The sequence below is a fragment of the Gracilinanus agilis genome, chromosome 2 (assembly GCF_016433145.1).
Source record: "Gracilinanus agilis isolate LMUSP501 chromosome 2, AgileGrace, whole genome shotgun sequence".
Lineage (NCBI taxonomy): Eukaryota > Metazoa > Chordata > Mammalia > Didelphimorphia > Didelphidae > Gracilinanus > Gracilinanus agilis.
The window spans coordinates 139,376,342-139,404,340 of record NC_058131.1 but is presented as its reverse complement, the minus strand read 5'-3'; the positions used below and the strand labels follow the sequence as shown (position 1 = coordinate 139,404,340).

General features: G+C 39.0%; 2 protein-coding genes across 2 annotated transcripts in view; one reads left to right on the top strand and one right to left on the bottom strand.

Annotated features, from left to right (window-relative positions):
* Nucleotides 1-6,146: 6,146 nt before the first annotated feature.
* Nucleotides 6,147-18,642, bottom strand: MGME1 (mitochondrial genome maintenance exonuclease 1). The gene is made up of 4 exons (XM_044660729.1): nt 18,132-18,642; nt 14,150-14,369; nt 7,062-7,194; nt 6,147-6,623 (listed from the first exon to the last, which is right to left on the bottom strand). Exons 1-4 carry the CDS (start codon nt 18,640-18,642, stop codon nt 6,462-6,464), a joined length of 1,026 nt encoding a protein of 341 aa, XP_044516664.1. The 3' UTR covers nt 6,147-6,461.
* A 3,151-nt stretch (nt 18,643-21,793) lies between these two features.
* SNX5 (sorting nexin 5) overlaps nt 21,794-27,999 on the top strand; it is a 44,422-nt gene continuing 38,216 nt past the window's right edge. The window contains exon 1 of the mRNA XM_044663425.1: nt 21,794-21,987. Within this exon, the coding sequence (XP_044519360.1) occupies nt 21,805-21,987 (183 nt within the window). The 5' untranslated portion in view covers nt 21,794-21,804. The remainder of the gene's footprint in view (nt 21,988-27,999) is intronic.

The window sequence follows — 27,999 nt, the reverse complement described above, 5'->3', positions numbered from 1 at the left end:
CTTTGTATTCCCAGGGTCTAGCAGGGTGCCTAGCACATACTAAGTGCCTAATAATGCTTGGTAATCATCAGGGGCCTCTTCTTACTTCTAGGATGAAAAACAAACTCCTTAGTTTAGCATTTAAAGTCTTTCGCAACTTGGATCCAGCCTACTTTTTGCACATTATTTCCCTTCCTGCTACCTGTGACCTGGTCAAACTGTCTTATTTGCCCCTGTCAATACTGAATGTTCCATCTTTTATTGCCTTGGTGCCTTGGAACAGATTGTCCTACTTCCCTGGAACGCACTCCCTTCTCATTTCTTCTTCCTGGAATTTCTGATTTCTTTCAAGGCTCAGCTCAGATGTCATCTCTGATGGAAAGACCTTCCTAATGTCCTTAATTGTTGGTGTTCTTGATCTCCCTCAAATGATCATGTACATAATTCCCTATTTCCATGTGACCTATGGCAGGCTGTGCTCAGAGAAGGCAATATAAAGAGCTAGAGTTGGAATTAGGGAGAAGGGTTCAAATCTCAGCTCTTGTCAAGGACGCACTAGCAAGTCTCCAAGACTGTTAAGTTGAAGAATTGTTGTGGATGTGCATTTAGAGGGGGGCAGGCCATCTCCCCAGTAAAGCCCTTGAGGGCACTTTTTCTTTTTCTTTTTGTGCTTAATGAGTGTTTGTGCGTCTGGATTGGTTTTAACTCTTAGTTTACCTTTCCTACACTTCTGAATCAATGATTTGGGTTCAGGGTTTCTGAGGACAAAACTTTTCCTTGCAGGAGAAGGAACGTTATATTGCAAACTCAAATAGACACAGAGGCCAGGAAACCATAGAGGAGGATCCCCGTGGACTAAATATTGATTCAGAAAACCACAAATTAACGTTCTATATGTTGTACTGTATCTTGTTAAATATTTCCCGGTTACATTTTTCACCTGGTTTGGGCTGCACTTCCAAGGGGATGCTCCTCCAGGGGAGGGGGTGGGTGGGCACCTCTGAGGTACAGGAAACATCCCTGGAAGGGGTCTGCCCTAAGGTTTTGAATCCTGACCAATTCCAAATCCAGAACTCTTTCCGCAATCCCTTTCACTTTCTGTGCTTCGATTGCCTTATTTATTTTGGGGGCAGAAAGGGTGTAGATGTCTAGATGACTTCGGAGGCTTCTTGTAGTTCTGACACTCAAGGATGCTTCTCAGGCAGCTGAGGATGTTGCCAAAAAAGCTTAGATCAAAGCTGGACACTAAAGACCAAAGCTAGAGACGCCTGCTTGGAGATGGGAAATAGATCGTAGGAGCTCCTACACCGAATTCAGGCCAATTCAGAAAATCTTTCCCTTCGTGAGGAGGAATGAATAAATGAATGAAAGAATAAAGGTGTGAATTCTGGACCACATACGGCTATTTTTGTTAATGACCACCCATTACAGCCGTTGTGTTTATTTCACCACAAGATGGCGCACGCGAGCCTTTGACATCATTCATCCAAGGAGTCTTCTGATTTAAGTATATTGTATCATCTAAGCACGTATGGGAAGTCTATTTTGGGGCCTCTGCGACTGGGTAGCAGGCCTTATTAAGGAAGGCTCTGAGGCCCTCCAGAGATGGATCCTGCGACCTCCCCTGGTTAGTGTCCCGTCACTGGCTTCTGCAGGTTAGCCTCAGGGGCGAGCCCCAAGCAGTAGGCTAAGAATTGCATTTTGAACTTATTTAGCTAATTGGTCATTTCTCTTTAAGCTCCTGCTGCTACCCTCTCCTGGGCTCCAGGTTTTCGTTTTCTCAGAACACCCTCTCAGACCCGGGTAGAAGAAGGCTCTGTCCGGGGCTCCTCCCGGCTCCTGCAGCTTTGGGCCCCAGAGACGCCCAGGGCCAAGGGGGGGCCTCGGCTCGCGCCAGCTTCCTCCCGCTTGGGGGCAACTCGGCCGTGTTCCCTTCCGGCTGGCTCTTGGTGACTCCACTTGGCAAGGCCGCTGGAAGGGTTTGATCTTTCCTTCTCTGGCTCCTTTTACAGATGAGGAAACGGAGGCCGACAGGGTGAGGCGACCTGCCCAGTCACACTGGCTGACTCCAGGGACCATCTCCTGCCCCAGAACAGGGGGGGTGGGGGTGGGGGGCTCCTGCTCTGCTACAAAAGGACTCGGGAAGAGATCTGCCTCCGACACTTGTGGATCTGACAGGCAAAGCAGTTTCCTGGGAACACATCGACAGCACAATTTTTTTCCTACATATATATATATATTCCTACATACATATATATATATACTTATATATTCCTACATACATACATATATACTTATATATTCCTACATACATATATATATATACTTACATATTCCTACATACATATATGTTTTTATATATTACAAATATATTTATAAATATTCTCAGGTTCTAATAAATGAATGAAAAATGATTTATGAAGTACTTACAAGCACTCTTCCAAGTCCTGGGGATACTAATGGAAGCATGAGATGTTCCTGTCCTCAAGTATCTTCTAGTTAAAGGAGGCAATTCAGGCTTTTTTCTTTTTTTTAACCCTTACCTTCCGTCTAAGAATCATACTACGTGTTGGTTCCAAGGCAGCAGAGAGGTAAGGGCTAGGCCATGGGGGTGAAGGGACTCGGGCCTGAGAAACACAGCTAGGACTTGACCCTGGGCCACCTCCCATGGCTGTCCCTGAGACAGGTCATTCTATAGGAGAGTGTTGGGCAGGCAAAGAATCCACTGAGGAGAAACACCCACCCATGTTGGGCTGATCCATAGGAAAATCAAATGAAGAACAAGGATAGCCAAGAATGGACTTGATTGCTAAGCTCAGTGCACAAAAGGAAGAGGAGGTGGATGGCAAGATGGCGAGCGTGGACTGATGGAGGAGATACAGAGGCCTGAAGTGGCCGGATAGGCCTCGCAGGAGAGTCTCAAAGGGCAGTGGGAACTCCTTCAGGGATGTTTGCTCTGGGTGCTATTCCAGGGGAGGAGAGGGAGAGCACCAGCAGGGTGGAGGATTGGAGAAGATGGAAAGCAAGATTTAAATAAAGACACACAGGCTAACAAGAGGCCTGGCCGATGGACCTGAAGGAAAGTCTGCATTTAAAAACTGGAAATAAAGCTCCTCGTGCCACAAATGACCCATTCCTAAGCCTTTGTAAAGATGGCTTTCTTCCCTCTCTGGAGGAGACCTCAACTGAAATCAATGGCATGGAGGTGCCAACTCCAAAAAAGATATATCTGTATCTGTATAAGAATTCCATTTCTGTAAAAGTTATAGATAGAATTTTATAGGAATGGCTTTCCAAAAGCTTTGGAAAGAGAATTTTGTCTTCTTCCTAGGTCTTTTTTTTGGCAGAGGTTATTTTATGAAATTCTCACATTTCAAAGAACTCAGTCTGCCGCCATTAAGCCTCAGAGAGTTGTCAGGATTATAGTTTGCAGGACTGTATACTGATAATTAAATGATGGTATTTAAGGATAAATATATGATGAACCCCACAGAACAATTTATTTCCTTCTGGGTGTAGTTTTAGAAATCTAAGAAGCAAAGTTCTAATAGGATCTTGGATTGACGTGCTCATATTTTTTTTGGTGACCTCACTTTAGCAGGCATTTCAATTTCAGTGATTTGAACCATTCAGGCCAGGGGATGCCAATCTGGTTTCTGATTGTGTACCTATTAAAATGTTTGCAAAACTGATTTAAAATCAAAAATACTAGCCTTGCCCAAAAAAGATGAGGCACAGTTGCTATTTAATTTTCTTACGCCTTTTAAAAAATTTTTAAAAGGTAAGGGTTTTACCTTCTGTCTTGGCAGAAGAGTGGTAAGGGTAGGCAATGGGGGTCAAGTGACTTGCCCAGGGTCACACAGTTGGGAAGTGTCTGAGCCCAGATTTGAACCTAGGATCTCCCAGTCTCTAGGCCTGGCTCTCAATCCACTGAGCTACCCAGATGCCCCTTTTACACCTTTTAAAATGTCAACATTTTTAATTTTTAAAAACCCTTACCTTCTGGTGTAGAATCAATATGAAGTACTAGTTCCAAGGCAAAAGAGCAGTAAATTGTAAAGGAAATTGGGGTTAAGTGACTTGCCCAGGGTCACACAACTAGGAAATAGCTGAGATCACATTTTAACTCATGACTTTCAGTCTCTGGGCTGTCAATAGCCTTTAAAAAAATTTTTTTTTAATTTTTTTAAACACTTACCTTCCATTTTAGACTCAATACTGTGTGTTGGTTCCAAGGCAGGAGAAGTAAGGGCTAGGCAATAGGTGTTAAGTGACTTGCCCAGGGTCACATAAGAAAGTATCTGAGACCACATTTGAACCTAGGACCTCCCATCTCTAGGCCTGGCTCTCAATCCACTGAGCCATCCAGCTGCTCCAATCAGTGGTCTTTTTGATACTTTTTCCAGGAGGTATCATTTAACAAAAAGTTAAAAGGCCTCCAGTACACTGGGTAGATACTCTCTAAATTCCATGGAGGAATTATCCAGGCATTTTCTCTGACTGTCCCTCATGTCTGATACTCTCTCCCCTCACTTCAACTCCATCTATTGACTATTTTGGCTTCCTTTAAGTCCCAACATAAAATCCTGTTGTTTACACACTTTCTCAGTGCCTCTTAATTCTAGTACCTTCCCTCTGTTAATTATTTCCTATTTACCCAACACCTTATTTGCTTTGTATGTATTTGTTTGCATGTTGTCTCCCTCATCTGATTGTAAACTGTCTTTTGCCTCTTTTTGTATCTCAAGTGTTTAGCACAGTGCCTGGTATATGGTAGGTGCTTAATAAATGTTTATTGATTGATTGATTGGTGGACAAGAGTTATATAGAAGGAGAAGTTATGTATGGGTTGTGCTACGCCCTGGTGATTAACTAGTGAATATAATGAAGTATATGTAATATGTACATTTATATACACATGTATATCTATTCCTACATGTGCAGTGTGCACATACATTTGTACATATGCATGTATACACATATAACAGATCATATATAGGCTACAATTCACAAGTTTTATTCTTGTTCATTTGTAGTTAGGAAAAATACAAATGTTACCTAGGCATAGACTTTGTTCACTAAATTCTATCAACAAAAACTTCTTAAGCTCTTACATTTGGAGCAAATTAGGATAGAATCCTTAGGTGCTCAGAATGCAAATGACATAAAAAATTTTAAATTTTAAAACATGGTCCAAGATTAACTAGAAAACAAATTCAATTTGTTTTCCTCATTTTCAGAGAAATGATGCTTGCTACATTAACACAAGATTAAATGATACAGCTGGTTTTTCTTATATTGAGGGCCAGCTCTTCAACTAAAAAGTCTTCTATATTTTCATTCATTTCAGTTGCAGTGAAATGATTGGTGTGAAAGAGAATTCTTTACTCTATTGTCTATCCTGAGTTAATACTAACTTAAGTACCCCCCCTACTTAGAACCTCACTAGACTGAAGACAGGATTAACTCTCCTTTGTCTACTTTTAAATTGAATCAACAAAAGATTAAACACCCTACTTAGTACTAGGTAAGAAGCTAGCAAGGTACTTAGAGAATTCACACTCTTAGAAATTCAATCAAATCAATGTGGGTGGGGAACTGTGAACCTTTTTGATGAGAACTTAACCTTCTGAAGGTGAGAAGTTGATTCCACAGACACTGCCCTTTGGGCAGTGCTAGACAATTTGGAAACTGTGATTGGCCCTTGTGAAGAGGGGAAGGGACAAGAAGTCATAAAAGCAAGCCCCGGACTCCTTCAGGAGAGATTGTTTTTGAGAAGATAGTCTAAAGAGTGTCTGCTGGAGATAGTCTTAGATAGTTTTCGAGGGACTTTGCTGGAGACTTTGGCTTGGATCGTGGGCTCGGAGCTTGGATTCTACTTGGACTCTGATTCTTGGACTGCTTTGTTGGGTGAGTGAAAGGCTGACCCCTTTCCTAGCTTTTGGAGAAACTAGCTTCCATCTTGGAGAAGGCCTTGGAGTGGTTACTCACTACTAGCCTTCCTGGTTTAGAACTAATTAATCTCTGCCTGGATTTAGCAGACCTGGAACAAAACATTTAGGGTGATGGGATAGATAACTTCTCTATCCCCCTCACATTTCTCTTCTTTATTGTTTCCTCTCTATTTGTATATATTTGTAAATAAATTTCTGACTGAAGATATAATAAATACTGGTGACCAAATAATTTCATATAATCATTATCCAACCATTAATTTTAACCTTTACACTGGAGTGTCCATGTTTTCACAACTAAAAATCAATGATCCCTTTGCTGGTCATAATGTGGTAGCCATTATTCACATTAAAAAAAAAATTCAACACTTAAACATCGCTTCTTTTAGATTTCATTAGATAGCAAAAGGTGAATGAGGCGAAGGGAGTACCTCTTTCAATGAGATCATGGACTTACTGAAGGATTAACTAATCTTTTTTCCTAAACTGTGAGAAAGGGTAAATTGGCTGTGTATGGTATCCTATATCCTATTTTGGGTTCTCAGTAGTTTGGTTCTTTTCTTTTTCTGTATATTTTTCTAGTCGAAGTAACCACTTGGACCAGTATTGAGAACAGAGGTCTGAGTCCATGAAATGTGTGTGAGCAGGGGATCCATCCTTGTAAGCCACCACAATTAAACCACACTGAACCTGAAAACAAAGAAAAAAATACAGGATATTTTCAGCAAGTTCTAAGATAGGCCTAGAGTTCTAGTATATTTTCCTCAGCTTCCAGGTCAAAAAACCTATACTCAGAATAAAGCAATTCACAAGTTGCTTTCATGTTCACCCAAGATGTATTTGGTTTAAGACTCTGCACCAAGCTATGCATCTACCAAAAAGGAAATGGGATGGCCTTCCAGTGTCACAGGCAAAAAGCAATAAATTCTTGATAAACTGGAATGGAAGACGCTAAGTAGACAAGTCCAGAGAGAAAGAGGAATGAAAGAAAATCCTTTTCAGATTGATGGTGGGGCAAGAAACAGATTTGGCACAAGGATCACAAAGATGGAAGAAATAAAGCACAATTGAAGCAAAGCCGTTAAACAAATACCAAGCAAAGTTTACAATTCAGGTCAAAGGACTGACCTCAAAGTTATAGTTGGCATCGTGGTTTATGGCTCCAACATATGCTACCACTTGTAAAGGGTTGTCAAATGTGTTCCGGATAAATGGTTTTGGTTTCTCTGAAGTCTTCCAATCAATCACACACAGCTTACCCCTACAATGAAAACAATACAGAAGCCTGACTTTCAGGTTTTGGTTCCTAAGTGAGAACAATATTGGCGAAAGTCCCTTACTATACGCCCTTTGCTGTGTATTACTCAGGACATTCTAAGAGTCTGTCTCAATTCTTCACAGCAAGGTGCATTCCATTTTAAAGGACTCTCCGCCTTGGGTTTTTAATCCCTTTAGAAGAAGAAAGACACCACTGCTAATAATAACTTTGTTAGCTCTTTTTTCTCAGCAAGAAGCTCTTTAACCTTTCCTTGACATACTCATTCAAAGTAATTATTAGCTGCTGTCTTTCAGGGCATACAATGTAATTTGCTTCCCGTGGTGCAATGGTGAGTACCTCAGGCAGGGGGGCACATGTGAGTACTAGCTACAGTAATGACATCTGCTCACTTAAGTTCTCTAACTTCTTTTAACTCTAAACTCATTCTTTTATTTCTGGTTTCTGTACTTTTACAGGACCTCATTTTTACATAAAGGGTGAAAGGAAAAGGACAGCATATATCTATGTTTGACACATTATCTGTGTACTTAATAGCTGTGTGACTGCTGGTATGTCACATTCTGCCCTTCAATTTTCTCATCTGTAAAATGGGGACAATCATACCTGGAATATATCTCCCTCTCAGGGTTGTCATTAAAATCAAATGATATAACATATATAAAGTACTTAATAAACATTAAAGTACCCAATAGAGGTCATTTATCATAGTCTACTTCAGATGTTATTAGAATGAATAATTAGAAAACAAAGTCTTCTATTATTAAAAACTAAAAACGATGCCAAACATTTCTGGTCTGAAACCAAACAGAGAAAAAGTCCATCATTGGATATCAACATTTAACGATACAGCTTGGGGTACACCTAACCCTGGAGTCAGAAAGACACAGGTACAAATCCTTCCTCAGACATCTCCTAGTCATGTGACCCTGGACAAATCATTTGATCCCTCTGAGCCTCATCTGTAAAATGGGAATAATAATAGCACCTGCTTTCTAGGGTTGTTATGAAGATAAAATGAGACCTTTGTAAAGGACTTTGCAAACTTGCTAGCTATAAAAATGCTAGCTATTTTTACTGAGTACTACTTGCAGAATGAATTACCTAATGTGAAAAACTTTGTCAAATGTGAAAATTTGTCTTGCTGGATGAAGCACGTTTGTTATGAAGATTTTATTTTTCGTTTTATTATTTTTCCCAATGGAAGGAAGTAGAAGGAGAGAAAAATGCTTATAACTGTTTTTTTAGCTTAAAGAATAAAAGGGGTGGGGGATGGCAATTCTGTAAAAGTAAATACTTCAACTAAATCTGACAGTATAGGCAATACTTCGTACTCACCTCTGCACCTCTGCAAAGAAGGGAGGTACAGTCTCAATTCCATTCTTCTGGATCAAGCTTGGTCATTCTAATTACACAGTATTTAGTTTTGACTTTTTTTTTGTTCTTGGTAGTCATTGTATACAGAAAAACATTGTTTGGAAAAATAATAGAGGGAAAATAAAATCACTGAAGCATTTTAAAAAAAGCACAGAAAAGGAAGAAAAAATAATTGATGTGCAGGAAAGCTTTGGAAGCTACATGTTGAATTTGTTATAAAAAAGAAAAGCAAGCGGTACATAATCAAGATTTGTGGTTTCTAGTACAGTCCTCTTTTTCTATTTAACTACAGATAAGGAAATGTCTATTTTATTTGGTATTTATTAAGTTCAAAGTAAAAAATAAATTTAAAAAAGGTTGGTGTCTCCCCAAATTCAAAGTGTTCTTGTTTTACCCTGAACATTTACAGTGTACCATGGATCCTTAAGTTTTTTATTGACAGCTTTTCTTTTTCTATCACCTTCATTTCTAAACATATTCTTCCCTACTTCCTTACATGGTGTGCCATCCCTTAAAAAATAGAGAAAAAGCAGTTCATCAAAACCAAAGGGTAAAGTGAATGCATAATGCTATTCCCATTGTCTCCAAGGTCTGCAAAGAAGAGAGGGCAATGCATTTTCTCCTCTTTTTTTCTGGGTCAAGCTTGATCATTTTGCTCTTTTGGCATTTAGTCCCCCCCCCCCCCCCCACACACACACTTTTGTTCTTTCCACTTATATTGTTGTAGACTTTGCATATATTGTTTTCTTGGTTCTGCTTCCTTCACTCTTTATCAACACACATAAGTTTTCTCAGTGGTCTCTAAATTCCTCATCATTATTTCTTATAGACAGTGATATTTCATTACATTTGTGAATTATAATTTCTTAGTCATCCCCCCAATCAGAGGATACCATCTTTGCTTCCAGTTTTTAGACACTAAACTCATTAAAAACTCTGTTATTCTATTCCCTCCTATGGCTTCTTGTGGGTGAGGAAATATTATATTTGAATTTCCTTTCCTTCATATTTGAAGGTTTTTCTCCTAGTTTCTTGAAGAATTTTTGTCATTGGAATTAAGCTTAACCACTATGTGACTTGGAGCATGCAACACAAGTTTTTTTTCTGGAGGAAATCTGAGGATTTTTTTTCAACTGGCCCTCTATTTTCTGAGTTCAGAAGTTTCTGGACAACGTTCTTGTATTATTTCTTGCATTATAGTGTTCAGGTTTTTTTACTTGTGCTCTACTGGGAGATCTATGTTGCCTAAATTGTCTCTATACATCTTGTCTTACAGATTAATATGTTTTGCTTTTAGAGGTCAAGTTTTCCTTTAACTTGCATTTTTGCTTCTCTTCTTCCATACTGTTCTTTGTTTCTCTGTGCACTTAAGACTCAATCAGTGTTTCTCTGGAGAGGTTTGCCACCAAACTTGGATTCAAGTTTTTCTATTATGCTAATTATTTTTGCTGTGCATCAGCCTTAAATTTTGCTTTCACAATTCTACTTTCCCTTTTAAATCATTTAGGAACATCCTGTTATGATTCCATGCTCTCTTGTTGATCTGTAGGTTCCTTTGCTTCAACAGGTACTGATTCATTTTCCTTTTTTTTGCAATATTTATTCACAAGTTCCTGTATTCTTTTCCCTGGTCTTGAGACCATTTTCCCTCTGTTATTAATATTCTCCCTGCTGGGTTATCTCTTTATGCTCAAAGTGTTTGAGTTTTCTTCCTCAAGCTCTTTTGAAATTTCAGATTTTTTTCCTTTATTTTCCCCCTATGCCAAAATTTTGACTCCCTCCCCTTTGATGGTGGCTTTCCTGGGGCTGATGGTGAACTCATGGTACACAGAGACCTCTCTGAGGGCACTTGCACTGTTGCCTGCCAGAGTTAGTTACTAGGAAGGTAGAAGGATTCTGGTGGAGCTGCTCCCTTCTCTGTCTTCTACCTTGCCTTTTCGCCCAGCAACCTAATGGAAGCACTTATTCCCTCCCCTGAGTGGGATACCTGGGGTCACTCCCCTGCCTTCCTCCCTTCCCTATCTGGGATAAGGTGGTAGAGGAGGGGAGAGCTGTACTAGATCTGTGAGGGGAGGGGGCACAGGATGTGGTCTCTAAAAGGTTCATCATCATTGCCCCAGGGGCTGGATCTTAAATCCATCTCAGCCTCCTCCTATATTGGGCAAATCACACTTCACTTGCCTCAGTCACAGCCCAGGATTTCTTTGGGAAAAGAACTAGCCCTAGCTGGATGCTGGGCTCTTTCTCTCAGGCCTGAGTGCCACACATGTACTCATTCCCTTTGTTCCTCAGTTCTCTGGCTGAGATATTGCAGAGCACTGCCAAGCTGCTGTCCCATCCAGATCAAGGTTTTGCCTTTTGGTTTTCCATAACATTGAGTGAAAAGGGTAGAACTTTTGTGCTGTTACAAGCCTGTTAAGTTAGACTGTGTAGTTCTGCTTGGGCAAAGTGGGCACTGTGGGAAGAGGTGATGAATGAATGCATTAGGGGTTAGGGATTAGCCTTTTCTGCTATTAGTTCATCAAGTTTTTATATCCTTAGGGTGCCTGGTGTCCATCTAGACTATGGAGATAGCTGAAATTATTTTAACCCTTGTACTTAAGTTCTATGATATAGAGATTTGAAAAGTTGTGAGGATAAGAGAAAATGTCTAGTTTTCACCAACTTCTGTTTTCCTGACTTTTAACCAATTCTTGCTAAGGTCTTAAAAGATAACTAAGATATTCTATTCCAAGGATAATTTGTATTTTCAAAGGGATTGCTTGAAGACAGAAAAGCTTTTAAATACACACACACAAAAAAAAAGACATTTTAATCAGAACAAAGGGGTTGGATTTATTTCTGGGCACTTTACTTACTTCCAAAGTAAGGTTGGTCTTGGGCATACAGGCCAGAATTTTAGAGTAAAAAATAGGTATTATAATAGGAAATAGACTTTAAAAGTAGGAAAGCAGACTTAGCAGGCAGACTAAGGGTAAAAAGCCTTGGCTGTCAGCCATGGACATTCTAAATGGAATGAAGGGAAGAAAACTGTTTGCCCCTGAGGACTCTGGGGAAAGCTGGGAGAGGGAGAGGGTGTGGATGCCTTTACCTGCCCAGTGAAGAGCCCAAGGAGTGTGGAGGTACCACTGAGAAGGAAGACCTGCCAGGGAAGATCAAGTGAACAAGAAGATCTAGCTGGGGTGGTAGACATCCCAGTCTGAGACAAGCTCCTTGATTAGCATTCCTGCATTTACCTTCCTGTGGACCTGTTTCCTATACCATCAAGAGGAACAGAAGTAGAGACCCATTTCTCTTCTAGTCTGTACTAGTCTGTTTAGAGCAGGGTAGGCTTTAACCCATTCTCCCAGCCCCTGTGTGGTCTTTAGTGGTTAGATTCAGTGTGGCCTCTCCCCATTATCCCTGACCCTCAATCATTATTAAAACCCTGTGTTTATAATTCTTTTTGTCCCTGTATTACCCTGTCACTTGTTTGTTTCACAGACTCCCTGGCTAGGTGGTTCAGTGTGGCAGTTAGGATCCAACTATCATTCCTGTCAGCTGCCCAAATCATTCATTGAACTGTATTTCCCCAGCTTGTAAGGTCCCAAACTATTGCCCATTCCTGTCTCCTACTCACCCTTCTTCTGAACCCAGATAAAATATATAAGTTAACCACAGTTTTTACCATAAGAGTATGTGCATTGAGGTAGCATGCGATTGTGAAAAGAATATTAGATTTGGAATCAGAGGCCCTGGGTAAAACAGCATCTCTGCCACTATTATGAACTGTGACCTGGAAGACATGATTTAACTCCTCTGAGCCTTGGTTTCATCACTTATAGATCAGTATAACAATATATGGACTACTTACATCATGGGGTTGTGAGGAAAGCTCTTTCTAAACATTAAAGGGCCACTGAAATGAGAGTTATTTTGGAGTTAGGGCACCTCATTGCACTCTGCTTTTCCCACATCCATGTGATCATGAGGTTCAGAGAGAGCTTTCTCCTGGGGAGGGCTGCGGTTCCCAAAAATTACCACATTATAATACAATGGTTTCTCAAGGTAGAGCACAGTGTGGAGGATAGATAAAAACAGAACATGCCACCTTTAGAAGACTGACTCTTATAATAAGGTGATTTTTGTTGCTAATACTGACACTTACTATAATGGGATTTGGATGGTAGAGCCTTACAAAGCGCTTTTCAGAAAATAACCTTGCCATGACATTGAAATATACTTACTCCATAAAAATTTCTATACATCCATATTCACAATAATGACAGAGTAAAAGAATTTTAAAGTACACCTATAGTGTTAGGATATATTAAAACTGTATAAGATTTTGGCCTTGGGTTTGTGATCATTTGCATAGTTTTCTTGATGACTCAATAACTAATCCTCCTAATATTTTACTGAAATAACTAAGTATATATAGTTATTAGTTTACTATATTTATATAGTGTATATATATAATTCAGATGAAGCAAGTGAAGCACAGTCTTATTAAGTGGTTGAAACTAGCAATCTAGAGAAAGAATGAGAGTGAATATCTTGCCTCCCTTAGTCTCTGAAGTTGCTGAATTAGTCCAATTTGACATTCTATCTGCACTTTAAGATTCATTACCATCAGGTTACACACTACCATGTACTATTTTGTCTCCTATCATTAATACCTTTTACTAGAAAAAGAAAGATTAGTGATTGCAGTTTTATTAGATTATAGAAAAGGATCTTTGAAGGCTTTCTGGAATTTGATGAAAAATTTAGCCAAGGAAACTTTTGTAGGTCCCAGGGTTTTTGCCTAGGTCACAAAATGAAGAAGAACCAGAAATAGACTTGAGTTTTAAGGCAAGAAATCATAGTACTGTCCTTAGGAAAACAGGAAAGAAAGACATGAGAAACTAAGTTTTTCTGTCTTTCCAATGAAAACCAAGCACTGGGCAGAACCAACCATTTGTATTTTAAAGTCTCAGAATGAGAGTTTTAATCAGCTGATGTGGACAAGAGTAATGAATGACATGAATATAGCTTAAGGTTTGCAAAGCACTTTAACTATATTATCTCATTTGATCCTAACAATGACCCTATGTTTAGTGCTATTCTTATTCCCGTTTTATAGATGAGGAAATTGAGTTATTTAAGATTATGTGATTTTCTCAGTTACACTGCTACAGCTAACAGGTGTCTGAGGGGGAATCAAAATTAGGTCTTTCTAAGTCCAGGACCCTATTGGGAACAGTAGATTACTTCAGATATGGTATTGTGCTTGGCAGACAGGAAGAAAGGATTAGGGAATGGGTTACTCTCTGGCCTACTGATGTACTACCTTGATTAAAAAACAATTTGGCTTTGAATAAAGAGAGATCAATACAGACTAATATCCTGCTGTGGATTACTCTCACTCCTACCTTAAATAAACAGTGCTTTCAGGCATGGTAAAGACAAGTCTGGAGAAGAGGAATAGGGCCTTGGGAGCAATGAACCTCTAGAATAAAAGGTAATGTTTGGTGGAGATGATGTTATTCACATTATATAATCTTTCTTTAGCTGCCAGGGATATCTATAAGGTAGTACTTACCGATATTCAGCTACACAGTCCATTAGGCCCAGGTACTTAAGAGTCTCATGATGAACTGCACTTTCTAGAGCTCTTACTCCACTGATGTCTTTTAGAACATGCTGGACACTTGCTACATAGCCAGAACTAATAGTTTTTTCATCTAATTCTTTTAACTGCTCTGGGGATGAAAGCATAGCTTCTAATACTTCATGGAAGTGTTTCCCTTGCAAAAAGATGTCTAAGAGAAAAAAGAAAAAAGAAAACCTCAATGAACAACTTAAAAAATCACAATTATTATAGAAATAATTTCTTTAGAATAGTTTCTGTACAAAGAAGATTAAGAATATTTTCAAAACTGTAATCCTTCTGAATTGTTTTAAGATAATGAAAAGAACTTATGTGTTCTTAAATGAGCACCAACTAGGTCTCTGCTTAATGGCATATAGTTTTTAAAGAGATGAAGTCACTGAATCACCCTTATACTTTATTATAATGTGAATTTACATATCCAAAGGAAAAATAAAAGGCTGTTAAAATAGGAAGAAAAAGGAAAAAATTACTTAATTATGCCTCTGTTTGCAACTCTACTAAAAGATAAATGTTTGTGCAGCTTAATAAGAGAGGGAAACCTTTTTTTCCTATCAATATCACCTGTTGGAGGAAAAAAATAAAAAGCCACACAAGTTAAAAGGAACCTAATTTAAGTTTTTTTTTTTTTAGATAAAATAAAGCATCTCACTTATCTACTTTTAAAGTTAAAAATAGGGAACATAAAGGTATAAATAAAGACAACAAATTTTAAAAAATATTTTAGTTGAAAGAGAGGAACAAGAAAAGGAAGTAGAAAAAGAGGGAAACTTCAAAAGGAAAAAAAAAGAGACAAATATAGATGAAGAAGACTTGGAGAGACACAAAGTTGTATACACTAACATGAAACCAAGGAGAATAAAAGAGACACAGAGAAATATCCAAATACTTATTCAGAGATGAATATGGAGAAACATAATAAGAAAAGGAAATTATTTTCAAGGAAGTTCACAATCATCATACAGTATTTTCAAATAATGAACCTATGAATATATTTAAAGGAACTCTGCATTTTTGTTTCTACAAAGAAATATGTAAATGTGTTCAATTTTTGGCTTTTGTTCTGTGGATGAATGCTCTGGCCAACTATCTCCTTGAGCTGTTAGCATGTGAAAGTACTAGGCCTACCTTCCTTATGTGAACTATGTACCTGAAAATTCAAACATATACATGGTTAATGGATAGGGCTTGGATTTATTAATTTATTTGAATAGGGAATTCTTTTGGTGAGAAAACTTCCTTAACCAATGTAGGTTGGTATCTTCTTTGCAATTTGCCTCACTGGTTTAATAACTTGCTAAGGATCATATTGCAGTATGTGTCAAAGGTGGGACTTGAATGGAGGTCTTTTTGTTCAAAGTTATCTTTATCCACTATGCCTCTTTCATATCTCACTTTAAAGAAGACAAAATGAAAGTCTAGATGTAGTAAAAATATTTGCAAAAAGATTCACAACAGAACTCTTTGAAATAGAATTCTCTGGTATATGGAAAATTATTAACAATAATTTCAATTTATACAATTACTTGAAGCACATTATACAGTGAATTGTTTCTTAAATATCAGTATAAATGTTAGCCTTTAATATTAGCTTCCAGAATTTAAAATAATCAAAACTAATTCTTTTTTTTTTTTAACCTTTTCTTTCAGTCTTATAATTCTTAGACAAAAGAGTGGTAAGGGCTGAGCAATTGGGGTTAAGTGACTTGTTCAGGGTCTCCCAGTTTAGGAAGTATCTGAGGCCAAATTTGAACCCAGGTCATCCATGGACTTCAGGTCTGGTCCTCTATCCACTGAGCCACCTAGCAGTCCCTATCACATTTAATCTTCACCATCTAGTGAGACTGGGGCGGTTACCACCACATGATAGATGAAGGAAGCATGGATTGTAAGAGGTGGGGTTGAGGAGAGATAGCATTCCAGATAAGGAGACTGACCATATTTGCAAAGCAAATGGGAAAAGGAATTTTGTGTATAGGTAAGTAAAGTCAGTTTGCCTGGAAGAGAGATTATATAAAGTGGAGTTAATATAATACTGTACTGATGAGGTAGGAAAAACCTACCTTGTGGAGTTTTAAATGCCAGGCTGATAATTTTGTATTTTATCCTAGGGCGACACTTAAGAGTTTTGAGCAGAATGGTCAGGTGAGTGTTTTAGGAATACTGATTTGGCAGCTTTGTGGAGGATGGATTAGAGGCAACAGACTCAAAGGAAAGAGACTAATTAGGAAGCTAATGCAAAAGTCTAGGAGATAAAATGACTAGACCAAGTCATGTGAATGGAGAAAGGGGGAAGAATGTGAGAGATACTGTGAATGTAGAACTAAAGGTACTTAGGAAATTGATTGACTATGTGAAGAGCAAGGGGAGGGCAATTCTAGGGTGACTTTGAGGTTGGAATAGATGACAAAAAGGATTATGGGGCCTGCAACAGAAATAGAGAAGTTTGGGAAAAGTATATTTTAGGAAATCAGTTCCATTTTAACCATGCTGTATTTGAAATGCCTGTGGAATCTCTACGTGGAATGTCAGCAAGTAATTGGTTATGCATGACTGGAGTTTATGAGAGAGAACAGGAGTAAATATACAGATTTAGGAGTCAAAATTCAGAGATGATAATTAAATTCATGACAGTGACTCTTCTTTGTCTCTAGAAGCTTTTCCCATTGTATCACACCCTCCTTTCAAGGACTGAACTGAGGACCTTCACCCTTAAGATACTGAAGAGGTGCCTACTGTGCTAAAGAGTCACTCAGCTTGGGCTTGGCCCTGATGGGAATGATCATCCCCACTCTAGCTCAAAATAAGGTCTTTTGTTAGTCTGAGACTAGTGAAGTTGGACTTTCCCTCAGGGAGGAAATCTCATGTGACAAGGTCAAACCTGGGGCTTTCACCTTTAAACTAAGTAAACTGGGGTTCATTAAATCTTTCTAGGCTACAAGTTTGGGGGCTTCTAGATTCCACGTTGACATGTTCCTATTGTATTTCCCCCAAAAGAATGTAAACTTCTTGTGGAGAGGGACATTTTTGTCTTTGTATCTCCAGTGCTTGGCATAATGTAGCTGCTTAACAAATGTCTGCAAAATTGAAGTAAACTTGGGGTAAGGAGCACTATAGTTTTCTATTTAGAGAAAAATGTGGAAGAGGGAATGGATTTGTTCTTCTTATTCCCAGAAAGCTAGGTCAAAGTTTTACATAGAGAGAGATTCCAACTAGTTGTAATTCTTAGCAATCAGAACTGCTACAAAATGGAACAGGAAGCTTTAGGAGGAAATGAGTACTAGAAATTTCCAAGCAAAAGATGACAGTTGCACAGTCATTTATTAAATACTTATTACATTCTAGGTACTGTGCAGGGTAGCCTGGAAAAGGATGAAGATGTTGTTTTGCTGTCATGGTCTGCTGAAGGATTTGATTAATACTAGGCATTTTATTCTTTTCAAAGGTATTTTTAAAGGAACTGAGGAGTCATTTTGAGTGTTTGATCTATTTCTTTTTTCTGGATTGGAAGAATTGAATTTTGTGCAATTTTTGGTCCTGATTCTTATCTTGGACCTCATATTTACTTACAAGTCCAATATAACAAATTCTAACAATGATTCTGGTATCTGAGAACTTATTCTGGTTAGCATAATAGAACTTATTAGAGTATTTGTCTTGTTGAACTACTTTTTTAAACCCTTATCTTCTGTCTTAGAAGCAATACTACAAAGTATGGGTTCAAAGGCAGAAGAGTAGTAAAGGCTAGGCAATGGGGATTAAGTGAGTTACCCAGGGTCACACAGCTAGGAAGTATCTGAAGCTAGAGTCTTCTGTCTCTAGCCATGTCTCTCCATTCACTGGTTCTCTTAGCTGTCCCGTAGCACTATTTGTTTAAAAAATTATAACTAGTACAGAAGTAGAGTAGAATTACCTGAAGTATATTTTGCAAAGCCATCTTCTCCCAGCTCCAGTATCATTCGATGTTTCCACCTCTCTAGGATTAAGATTTGTTTTTCTGTCATGGTCTGCTGAAGGATTCGAGTAACACTAGGAATTTTATTCTTTTGCAGAGGTATTTTCAAAGGAATCGAGTCAGTTATAGTGTTTGATCCATTTCTTTTTTCTGGATTGAGGAGAAGGATTGTATTTTGTGCAACTTTTGGTCCTGATCCTTGCTCTTGGGTCTTACATTTACTCACAGGTCCATATAATAACTCATCTTCTTGCAATAATGATTCTGGTGTCTGAGAACTAATTCTGGTTGACACGATAGAATGTATTAAATTAGAATATCTGTTTTGGTTGACCTCTTGATATGAGTTATTTTTTTTCTTCTGACTACAAAAGTAACATGAAGTAGAGAAACTTATAGAAGGAGCTAGTTCTACAAATAACCTGCTTGATCTTCCAAGCTTCTTACACATGCTTGATAAAGACTGCATTTTTAAACTCTAAATTTAATCTTCCTCTTTTACCTTAAATGATAATAGGTTTTGTTGAGATGTCCTATGAAGAAGAAAAGGCAATGTTATTGATCAGAATTTTGACCAACAGAAATAGAAGTCAAAGAAAGTAAGATTAAACAAAGCAGTTTAATATTTTCCCACTAATTGTCTATGCTACACTCCAACTTAGCAAAACTTGCACTTGACTTTTCAGGGCACTGAACCATTTATTTGGTTATTCAGTTTATTTTGCTTCTCTGCAATGTGCAAAAAACAGACAGCTAGAGTGTACTCTATCATCACTGGGCAAGTTTCAGAATTAGTAGACACAGCAGTTGCTGGGTTCTTAGAGCACATGACATGATTTTTCCAGTATTCACAGAATCATAAAATTTTGAAGCTGGAAAAGCACAAAAGCTGGATCAGAGCTTATATGATCCATTTTTTTCATTTTATAAAGTAGCAAACAAAAACATTTGAATAAAGCTTAAGACAAAGAAGAACTAATAAGGAAGCTGAGGTCTAAACTGTGTTCCATCCCCAATCTTTTTATCAAATGTCTTAATATTTTTTGTACATATCAGTCAACAAACATTTATTAAGGGCCTACTCTGTTTGAAGCAAGGTGCTAGATCTTAGGATAAAAAGACCAACACCTTCCCCCACCCAACAAAAACACTCCTATTCCTTGGCCTTAAGGAATTTATATTTAACAGGAGAGACAATGCAGAAGTATATACAAAATAAATAGAAGATAATTCTTTTGGCAGGTGGAAGGCACTAGGAGCTGGGGAAATAAGGAAAGATTTCATGTATAAAGTTGTGCCTGACCCTCATGAGTTCTGGTGAAAAAAAGGGTAGATGAGAAGGGAATGCGTTCCAGGCATGGGAAAGAAAATGGAGTGCCATTTATAAGGAATAGAAAGAAACCCAGTTTATACATAGCAGTTATTGATGTTTTGCTGAGCTGAGAGGCAATGCGCTGTGAAAGAATTAACTGGTAAGGTATTAATGGTACCATTACCAGAATGCCAGTATGGAATAATAATAAAAATAACAGGAGATAACATTTACATAGTGCTTGCCATGTGCCAGGCACACTGGCTTTGGAATGGGGAAGAAATGATTTTAAATTCTACTCTTGAAACTAGCTGTGTGCCTACTGCTTTGAGCCTCAGTATGTTTACTTTTAAAATGGCTGTAACAATGCCAATAGTAGCTCACTCACAGGATTGTTGGTGAGGCTTAAATCACATCATCTACTACATAAAGTACTTTGAAACCGCTAAAGCACTATATGTCAGTTATTTTAAGTTAGAAGGCAGGCATGGTGGATCACTCATCTGGACTTGGAATCAGTAAAGCCTGAATTCAAATTAATTAAAATCCAGCCTCAGACACATACTAGCTGTTTAAATTAACCCTGGCCAAGTCACTTAAAATCTCCCAGTCTCTGGGAAATTTGGGAAAATTATCTCTCAGGGTTATTGTGAGAATAAAAATGAGGTATTTGTAATGCCTTTTGCAGAGCTCAAAATGTCATATTAAAAGGTATTTATTATTGAAAAGCATTTATTAAGTAGCTTAGTGGATTGAGAGCCAGGCGATTCTGGGTCCAAATCTTGCCCAAGACACTTCTAGCTGCATAACCCTTACTTAAACTCCTCTGTCTAGCCCTTGTTGCTCTTTTACCTTGGAACCAATACACAGTAATGGTTCCAAGGTGTAAGTTAAGGGTTTAAAAAAACCCCGCAATTATTAATAAACAAAGAATCGTACACAACACTGGTAATAGAGACAAAAAGGAAAATCTTTGTCTTTAAAGGGGTTTTACATTATACTGGGGGACCCAACAGTTTCTACAAAGTAATTTTAAGTGGGAGAACATGCTAAGAGTTGAGATAGTCTCTTGTAAAAGGCATCAGAGTTGTTCTTTCTGGGGTGCTATGTTCTGAGACAGATGTTCGAGAATCACAGGGCAAAGGCATGGAGGCAGGATATGGAATGCTGTTATTATTTTAAATTAAATAAAAATTTAATTTTTAAAATATTTTTCAATGTTTATATGATTCGTTTTCTTTCCCTCTCCTCTCAGGGCCGACAAGCAATTCCACTGGGTTACAAAAATAGGTATCACGATACCTATTTCCATATTACTCAACTTTATTATTAACGATGTTTACTTAATACCCACCGCTATGGCGGCAGTTACAGATATGGACCCCAAACCTGAGAGAGGACAAAGCGGCCCCTTAAAGCGTCCACGTCTTCTCCCCAAGACAACGTTAATGACTATAAAATAAGGAGGCACCATTTATAGTGTCCAGGCCTATAGAGGTCGCTAGAAGGAATTTGGCGCCGAGGACGCGAACGCGCCTACCGCGGAGGCGAATCCCTTGGACGTGCGCGTCCCCGCGGGCGTGCCAGGGGAAGAATGTAGAAAATGTAAGGCAGGGAAAGGAGCCCGGGCTGGAACTAGGAGGAAATGGGATCTCTGCGTGCACCCTAAGGGTGCAGCCAATTTAATGCCCTCGCCGGGGATAGGAGGCAAGACCCTGTTTGGTACCTTTTGTAGGCCGCAACTTCTTGACAGCTCTTTGCGGCGTCTCGTGGCGGGCTGCAGATTCCGCGAGACTTCTCGCGACTTGTAGTTTTATCACGCCAGACTTCGCAGAAGGTTGGCGGGAAGGAGCGATGGCATCCGTCATGCACTGCGGCTGCCATTCCCCGCTCCTCCCCTCACACGCTTCTATATCCATTGGCAGTGGGCCTTTAAAATTGTAAGACTGAAGCGAGGCGCGGGAGGGGGTGGTCATGTGGCCAGGCTCGGCTCTTGATTCCTTTTCCTTTCACGCGAAATCCCGCCACCCCCGCCCCCGTCGCCATCTTGAGTTAGGGCTCGGCAACGAACGGTGAATCCCGCACGGCTGCTCGTCCCCCAGAAAAAGCAGAATTCTCCCAGGAGTGGGACGGATAGCATCTTTTCTCTCTCTCCCTACCACCTAACCTAGGGCAGTGCCTAGGACAGGATGCGCAGGAAGAAGCTGAGATTTAAAACGGATTCCTCTGCCCGGCTCCAAAATGGTGGGCGGGCGGCGGGCCCGGAGTCGGGCCAGGCCCTGGAGACTGCCACGTGCGGTTCGCTAGGGCGTTGCTGGGATGGTGGAGGAGTCCAGCGGCGTGGAGAGGCAGGGGCGGAGCCACGGGCCGTCGGAGTGTAGGTACTTTAGCGGGGGCGGGGGCGAGTGGAGCAGCAGTCGCAGCTTCTCTTTTCCACCCGCAATCTTCTTCATTATGGCCTCCGTTCCCGAGCTGCTAAAGCAGGAAGACGACCGCAGTAAGGTGAGCACAGGTGGAATGGAGCCACCCTTTCCACCTAGATTGCCTAGATCATTCATCCCGCCTCTCCCTTTCGGGCTGGCAGTTCCGGAGAAGTCCCCTTATTCCTTTGTCTTTTTTTTTTTTTTTTTTTTTTTGCCGCCACATTTCTTCTAGCTCAGTTTTTCCTATCCTCTTGGGCCTGCCACCAGTCTCCGCACCCTTTTGGCTTTGCTCTAGGATTTCTCTTCCTTTTCTCTCACAGCTCCTTTCCTCAGTCTCAGATCCCTAGAAACTAACACGCTACCTTTATTCCAGCGCTCCCCTTTACCGACACCTCGTAATTGTCCCAAGGGAGGACCGATTGAAATTTACGCACTGTCTACTCTCTGCCATCACGTCCCCTCTTTTCCCTGTGAGACTCTGCATTCCTCTTGAAAGCTGCTTTTTGGAGCTTCTCTATGAATTTTTTGGTGGGTTGAGTGGAATCAAGGCTGACAGTGGAGCGTGTCTGTTTGTGTAGGTTATGTGTTCTCAGTGAAATAAGATTTTCTTAAAAATTAGCGCTTTAAGGTTCTGTGTATTTCAGGTGGAATAATAATAAAGAACAATTCGGCGGTTTAAGGTTTGCCAAGCTCTATACTGAGATCAGTTCATTTGATACTTTGAGGTATCCCTGTGAGGTAGGCGATTTTTATTTTACAAATTTAAGAATTGGCCCTAATGACTTGCTTAGCCTTATGTTGGCATTATTCAAACGCGAGTCTTGCACTCCACGCACCGTGCAATGCTGTGGTGTCTTCCCAGTAGAGGTAGAGTGGACACATTTGTCCAGTTAAGTGCCTTGGTCGGAGTAGATGCACAATATATGATTGCTGAACAGAATAGTGCGGTAGATTATAGTGGACTGTGTTCTGAAAGAGGCTCTCAACCATGCGCATTGTGATGTGTACGGTATAGTTCGAACAGTTCGCTTGATGGTTTCCTCTAGGTCTATTTAATATTCCCATATAGTATAAGAGAGACGAGAAGCTATGACTTTCTTTTATTGAAAATACAATAAAGGGACTATGAAAGATTCAGTATGGTCTTTTGAAATTTTTGCCTTATGGCATTTTTGTGCTAATGAGAATTTTTTTTGTTATGGAAATGTTGAAAATTTGTCAATTTTTAAAAGAACAATTGATCTTGTATTTTTTCACTTTGATTTGCCCTCAGGAATTTGTTTTCTCCTGGGAAGTACTGTTTCTTTGACCCTCATGCTGGGAAGATAATTTATTTGTCCCAATAAATCTAAGAGAAATTACATACTAACATGCATTATTTTGCAGAACACTTTTAGGGTATAGAATGTGCACATGGCAAGTGCTCAAATACTTGTTGAGCTGTGCATGGGGCTTATACACTTCCATTGTCGAGGATTAAACTAATTCCTCTTTTCTGTACAAATGCTGAAAATGATGGAAGAACTTAGTCTGGTAATACTAGCCAGTTTTTAAATGTATTAAAAGACTTCTGGAATGTGAACTCTACTCATCTTCCTTTCCAACTCTTCTAGACCAAAATGTGACAGTTGTATGTGGGTGCAATATGCAAAATCCTGGATATTTTGGGTTAAATATTTATTTTTAGTCAATATGTGCATTCACTCCACAGGCACATGGTTTTTTTTAAAGTCTACAATTTAATTAGGAAATTTTTTTTTCAGTTCCTAATTCTCTTACTCTTCACCTCTCCTCCCCATTAAGAGGGATATATATAAGTCCACTGGCATATAATTGAAACTCCTCTTCCCCTTCTCTTAATTTGTGATTCTTTGTTGTATCTTCTCTTAAATTTACATGAATATCAATTCCATACACTGAAGGCTGTTTCAAATACTAGAGTGGAATTTATTTTGGACATTTTCCCACTCATTCTTGCTTAATAATCAGTTCACCTCTTTCAAGTCTGTCTTTGATGATGACTTTTGTGTTATTTCCATTTGCTGAAGTCTTGCATCTTTTCCATTCATTACCCTTTGAGTTACTTGCAATTTTGATTTAGTAGAATTTTAAGAATAAATATTTGGTTGTAATCTCACAAACTGTATTAAAAGTCTTACTTATTAGACGAGTATTTGAAAGGGAATTAGAATTGACAAATTCCACTAAGTGGAGATTTTCTTATAAAAAGTAGTGACCATATTTTCTATTAGTTCTTATTCTATGGATTATTGAGCAAATTTGATCTTATTGGTCAGGTTCCTGCATTTTTAACATGACTTTTTGGCCCAGATGAAACAGAGCTTGATTATTTCAACAAGAGGGTCATTGTTTCCTGAATGAGTTACTGAAATGCTACTTTGTGCAGCGGGGATCTTGGTTTGGGGTACATTTTGTATGTGTGTGGGGAGTAGGTGTAATAAACTGGTCTTTTGTATGAGGATGTGAGAGAGGCAGGGTTAAGTGAATACTCCTTTATGATTTTTCTTGATACTGCATTAAAACAGGACATATATATTGTAGGGCAGATATTTTGGCACCAACTTGCTTTTTCAGGGTTTCCTTTTTTCTTTTCCTGCCTCTCATTACTATTCTCTTGAGGCAAAAAGTTGTTAAGCTCAAGGATTCTAATAAGGAGATGCTTTTTTAAATGCCTGATTTCGGAAGAAAACCAACTTTGTCATTTTCATGAAAGACAGGGAGGGGAAGGTTTAGCTGACTGCAACATTCCTCGGGTTTTCTATTTCCTGTTTATCCTATTCTCCCTTTTGCTCTTAGAAGTGTTCAGAGTTCTACTCCCAGACATCCCTCCATCCCCCCTCCAACTTTATAAAAAGGATAACTGGCCTTTAGGGAGTGAAACACTGTTTCACTGTTTTTGCCTTTCCAAATGGTCTTGGGATAGGGATATAAGGTAATCCCAACAATTTTTGTTTCTATTTAACTATATCTCCTATACAATTGTTACCAACTAGATTGCATAGGGAGAATGGGGTTGTCTAACTTGAAACTTTTTTAAACTAACATTTTATTTTTTTGCTTTCTTGTTGTACTTGCTTCAACCATTAGATATATTGCTGAAATGTATCCTCATTACAACAAAGAAAAATAAGAAAAACAAATAAGAAAATGTTGCCCATTTTTGGGGATCCTGCATAATAAATTATTGTATAAAATTATATCAAATCTATATTGGTCATTGGGTGGACCCTTTAGGTTGTATTTTGAAAGAAACTGAAATAAGCTTGTGCATTAGTGATTTGTCTTTCATAAAAATTGACCTCTACAAGCAATAATTAGTGCTGTGTTTTAACCGTTCTCCTTAGGGTGAACAAAAAGTTAATAGTACTAGATTTGCCATCAGGAGAAACCTGGATTTGAATCTTTTGGATATTTCTAGCTATGTTACATGACCAAGTCATTTAACTTTAGCTTCAGTTTCCTCCTTTCTAAAATGTGGGATAAGACCCATATTCACTCATAGTGGGTGTATTATTTACTCATAGGGTTTTTGTGAAGGTAAAACAAGAGAAAGTATGTTGGTGCTCTGGAAACTTTACCAATTTAAATACCAGCTCTTAATAGTAATTTAAGTAAATATTAAAAGAAGTTATTTTCTAGTAAGAGTTCATATTTAAAATTGAAATCTCTAGTCCTTATACTCAATCTTTAGTATGTATTATGTAATTTATAATCAAACTGTAACAGGAAAAAAGTATTAAATTGTTTTATATTTGTTAAAATTCTTTGCTAACATTTCAAGAAAATGTTATGAAAGAAAATTAAATCACCATGGTAGTCCTATAAAGATACCTAATAGACAGTACTACTGCAATGAGAAATACTGAGATGTACTGCAGGAATCTTACATTTGTTTGATTCCCCAGTCCTGCCCAAGAGGTCTTTTGGTTTTTTCTTGTTAGCCCCCTGCATGTCTGGTTGTCCGGGGAAACTAGGCATTTAAAGTAATTTGGAGCAGGTTCTTTTGTCTTGTGGGGCTGCCACTTTAGGATTCTATCTTGAGGGATTCCTTAGTCTTCTGGGATCACCTTTGTAGTTCTGTAATCTGCCCTTAAAATAATTGAAAAAAATCTAGCAAGCTTTCTTCTTTTGCTGGTATTTTTCTTCCCTCCTCCCTGCAAATAAAAGCCCAACAAACTATGTAAGGGAAAGAGTATGAAGAAGAGACTTCAGGACTCCATTCAAAATCTAATCTCATAAAAGATGACAGTTTTCCTCTCAGTGAGAATAAGTGAGAAAATGGCTACTTAAGGTCTAGGTCCTTTTAGAACTTTTTTAGGGACCCTGTGTTGTACTCCACCAGCCTCAGAGACTGCCTCCCCTCCCCTTGCATTGGGGGTAGGGACTAGTCTTCTGGTAAGCTGGTCCCTGGTTAGCTGCCTCTTGGTGCTGCCCCTGTACTCAGCTTGAATCCAGCCTTACCTGCCTATGGGGGTGGGAGCCGGGGGGTGGAGGAAAGGAAGGGAGAAAGTGGAGATCTTTTAGGGGGTAGGGCTGGGCTCAGTGGAGGGAGAGGAGATGCTTCCCCTTTTCCCCCCTCCAGCTGTGGCCCCCAGTCTTAGACCAGGAAGGGAGAAAAGGATGAGTGGCCAAGTGCTCTGCCCATGGAGGGGTGGGGTGCAGAGGGGGAAGGGAGCAGTTCTGCAGTGGATGGCCAGCCATTTGTACCCATGGAGAGGTCTTTGTGTGTTGTCTTCAGCACATGTGCCACAGGTTCACCATCACTGGTCTAGGTGATTAAGAGTGGAAAGGGAAGGGGTCAGAACAAATTGTTGAGCCTTGACATTCTTCCTCTCCTCCCTTCCCTTTCTTCTTTTTTTACCTTCTCTCTTAGAATCAGTACTATTTGGGTTTGACACTTGAACTATTGCAATTCTCTTTTAGTCAGTCTCCCTTATTCTACCCTTTCCACTTTCTTTTCTGCCATTCACACACTGCCAAAATAATCTTCCTATAGCAATGATGGGCAAACTTTTTAAAGAGGGGGCCAAAGGAAAGGAAATGCTCATCTGTCCCTCTGTTTCTAAGGCAACTCTTTCCAAGTTTCATTGTATTGTATCCTACTCATTGTATTCGTCAGATTAGGAATAATGTTGGGAGGCTGGATAGAACATTTTAGGGGGCTGCATCTGGCCCAGCAGTACGTTGTCTATCACTGTCCTAAAGGATAGGTAGGTCTTACTATATCACTTTCCTGCTCTAGAATCTTTAGCAATTCCTTCTTGGGATAAAATGCAAATTTCCAGCTTGACATTTGAACCCCTTTTTCAGTCTGGCTTCAGCCTTTTCCAGGTTTTAGCACTCTTTGTATGTTATATTTTCCAAGTCAAAACTAGCCTATTTTCTGTTCCCCAGATTTGATATTCTGCTTCACATGTCCTCTTTTCCTGGAATGTTCTCTTATCTTTGCCAGTGAAAATCTCTAGTTTCTTGCCAAACTTAATTCTAGAGGCCTTTTCTGAATCTTCTACCTTCCCTTATTTTTGTTTTTACTGATCTGTGCACATATATTTATCTCTTGGGTAGAGTATAAATTTCTTGAGGGTTGGCTTTTTTTTTTTTTTTTTTTTTTTTTAATATGCTCAGTGCTTTCATAAGTCAAGAATTTAAGCACTTATATGCTAGGCACCATCCATAGAAAATAGATGCTTGTTAAATTGTATTGAATCTCCATTTTACAGATGAGGTAACTGAGGTATAAAAATGTTATGATTTGCCTAAGGTCACTTGCAGGTAGTAGCAAAGTTGAGATCAAAAACCTTTTCCTCAGACTCCAGATGTTATTTTTAGACTACCTTGCCAAATCATACATCATTCCCCTTTGTATATATTTGCTTGTATTGCTGGGCTTTCTGTATTGCTGTTTTTTTTTTTAAATAGTCTATGTATCCCATCCCCAAAATTACATGTTAAGTGATTTGTCAAATATTTATAAATTCAGATTATTATCGGAGCCATAGGCAAATTATATGTCAAAGGAACATTCATTGTTTTTTGCTTAGGCTTCCAGAATTTCTAGTATAAGGCTTTT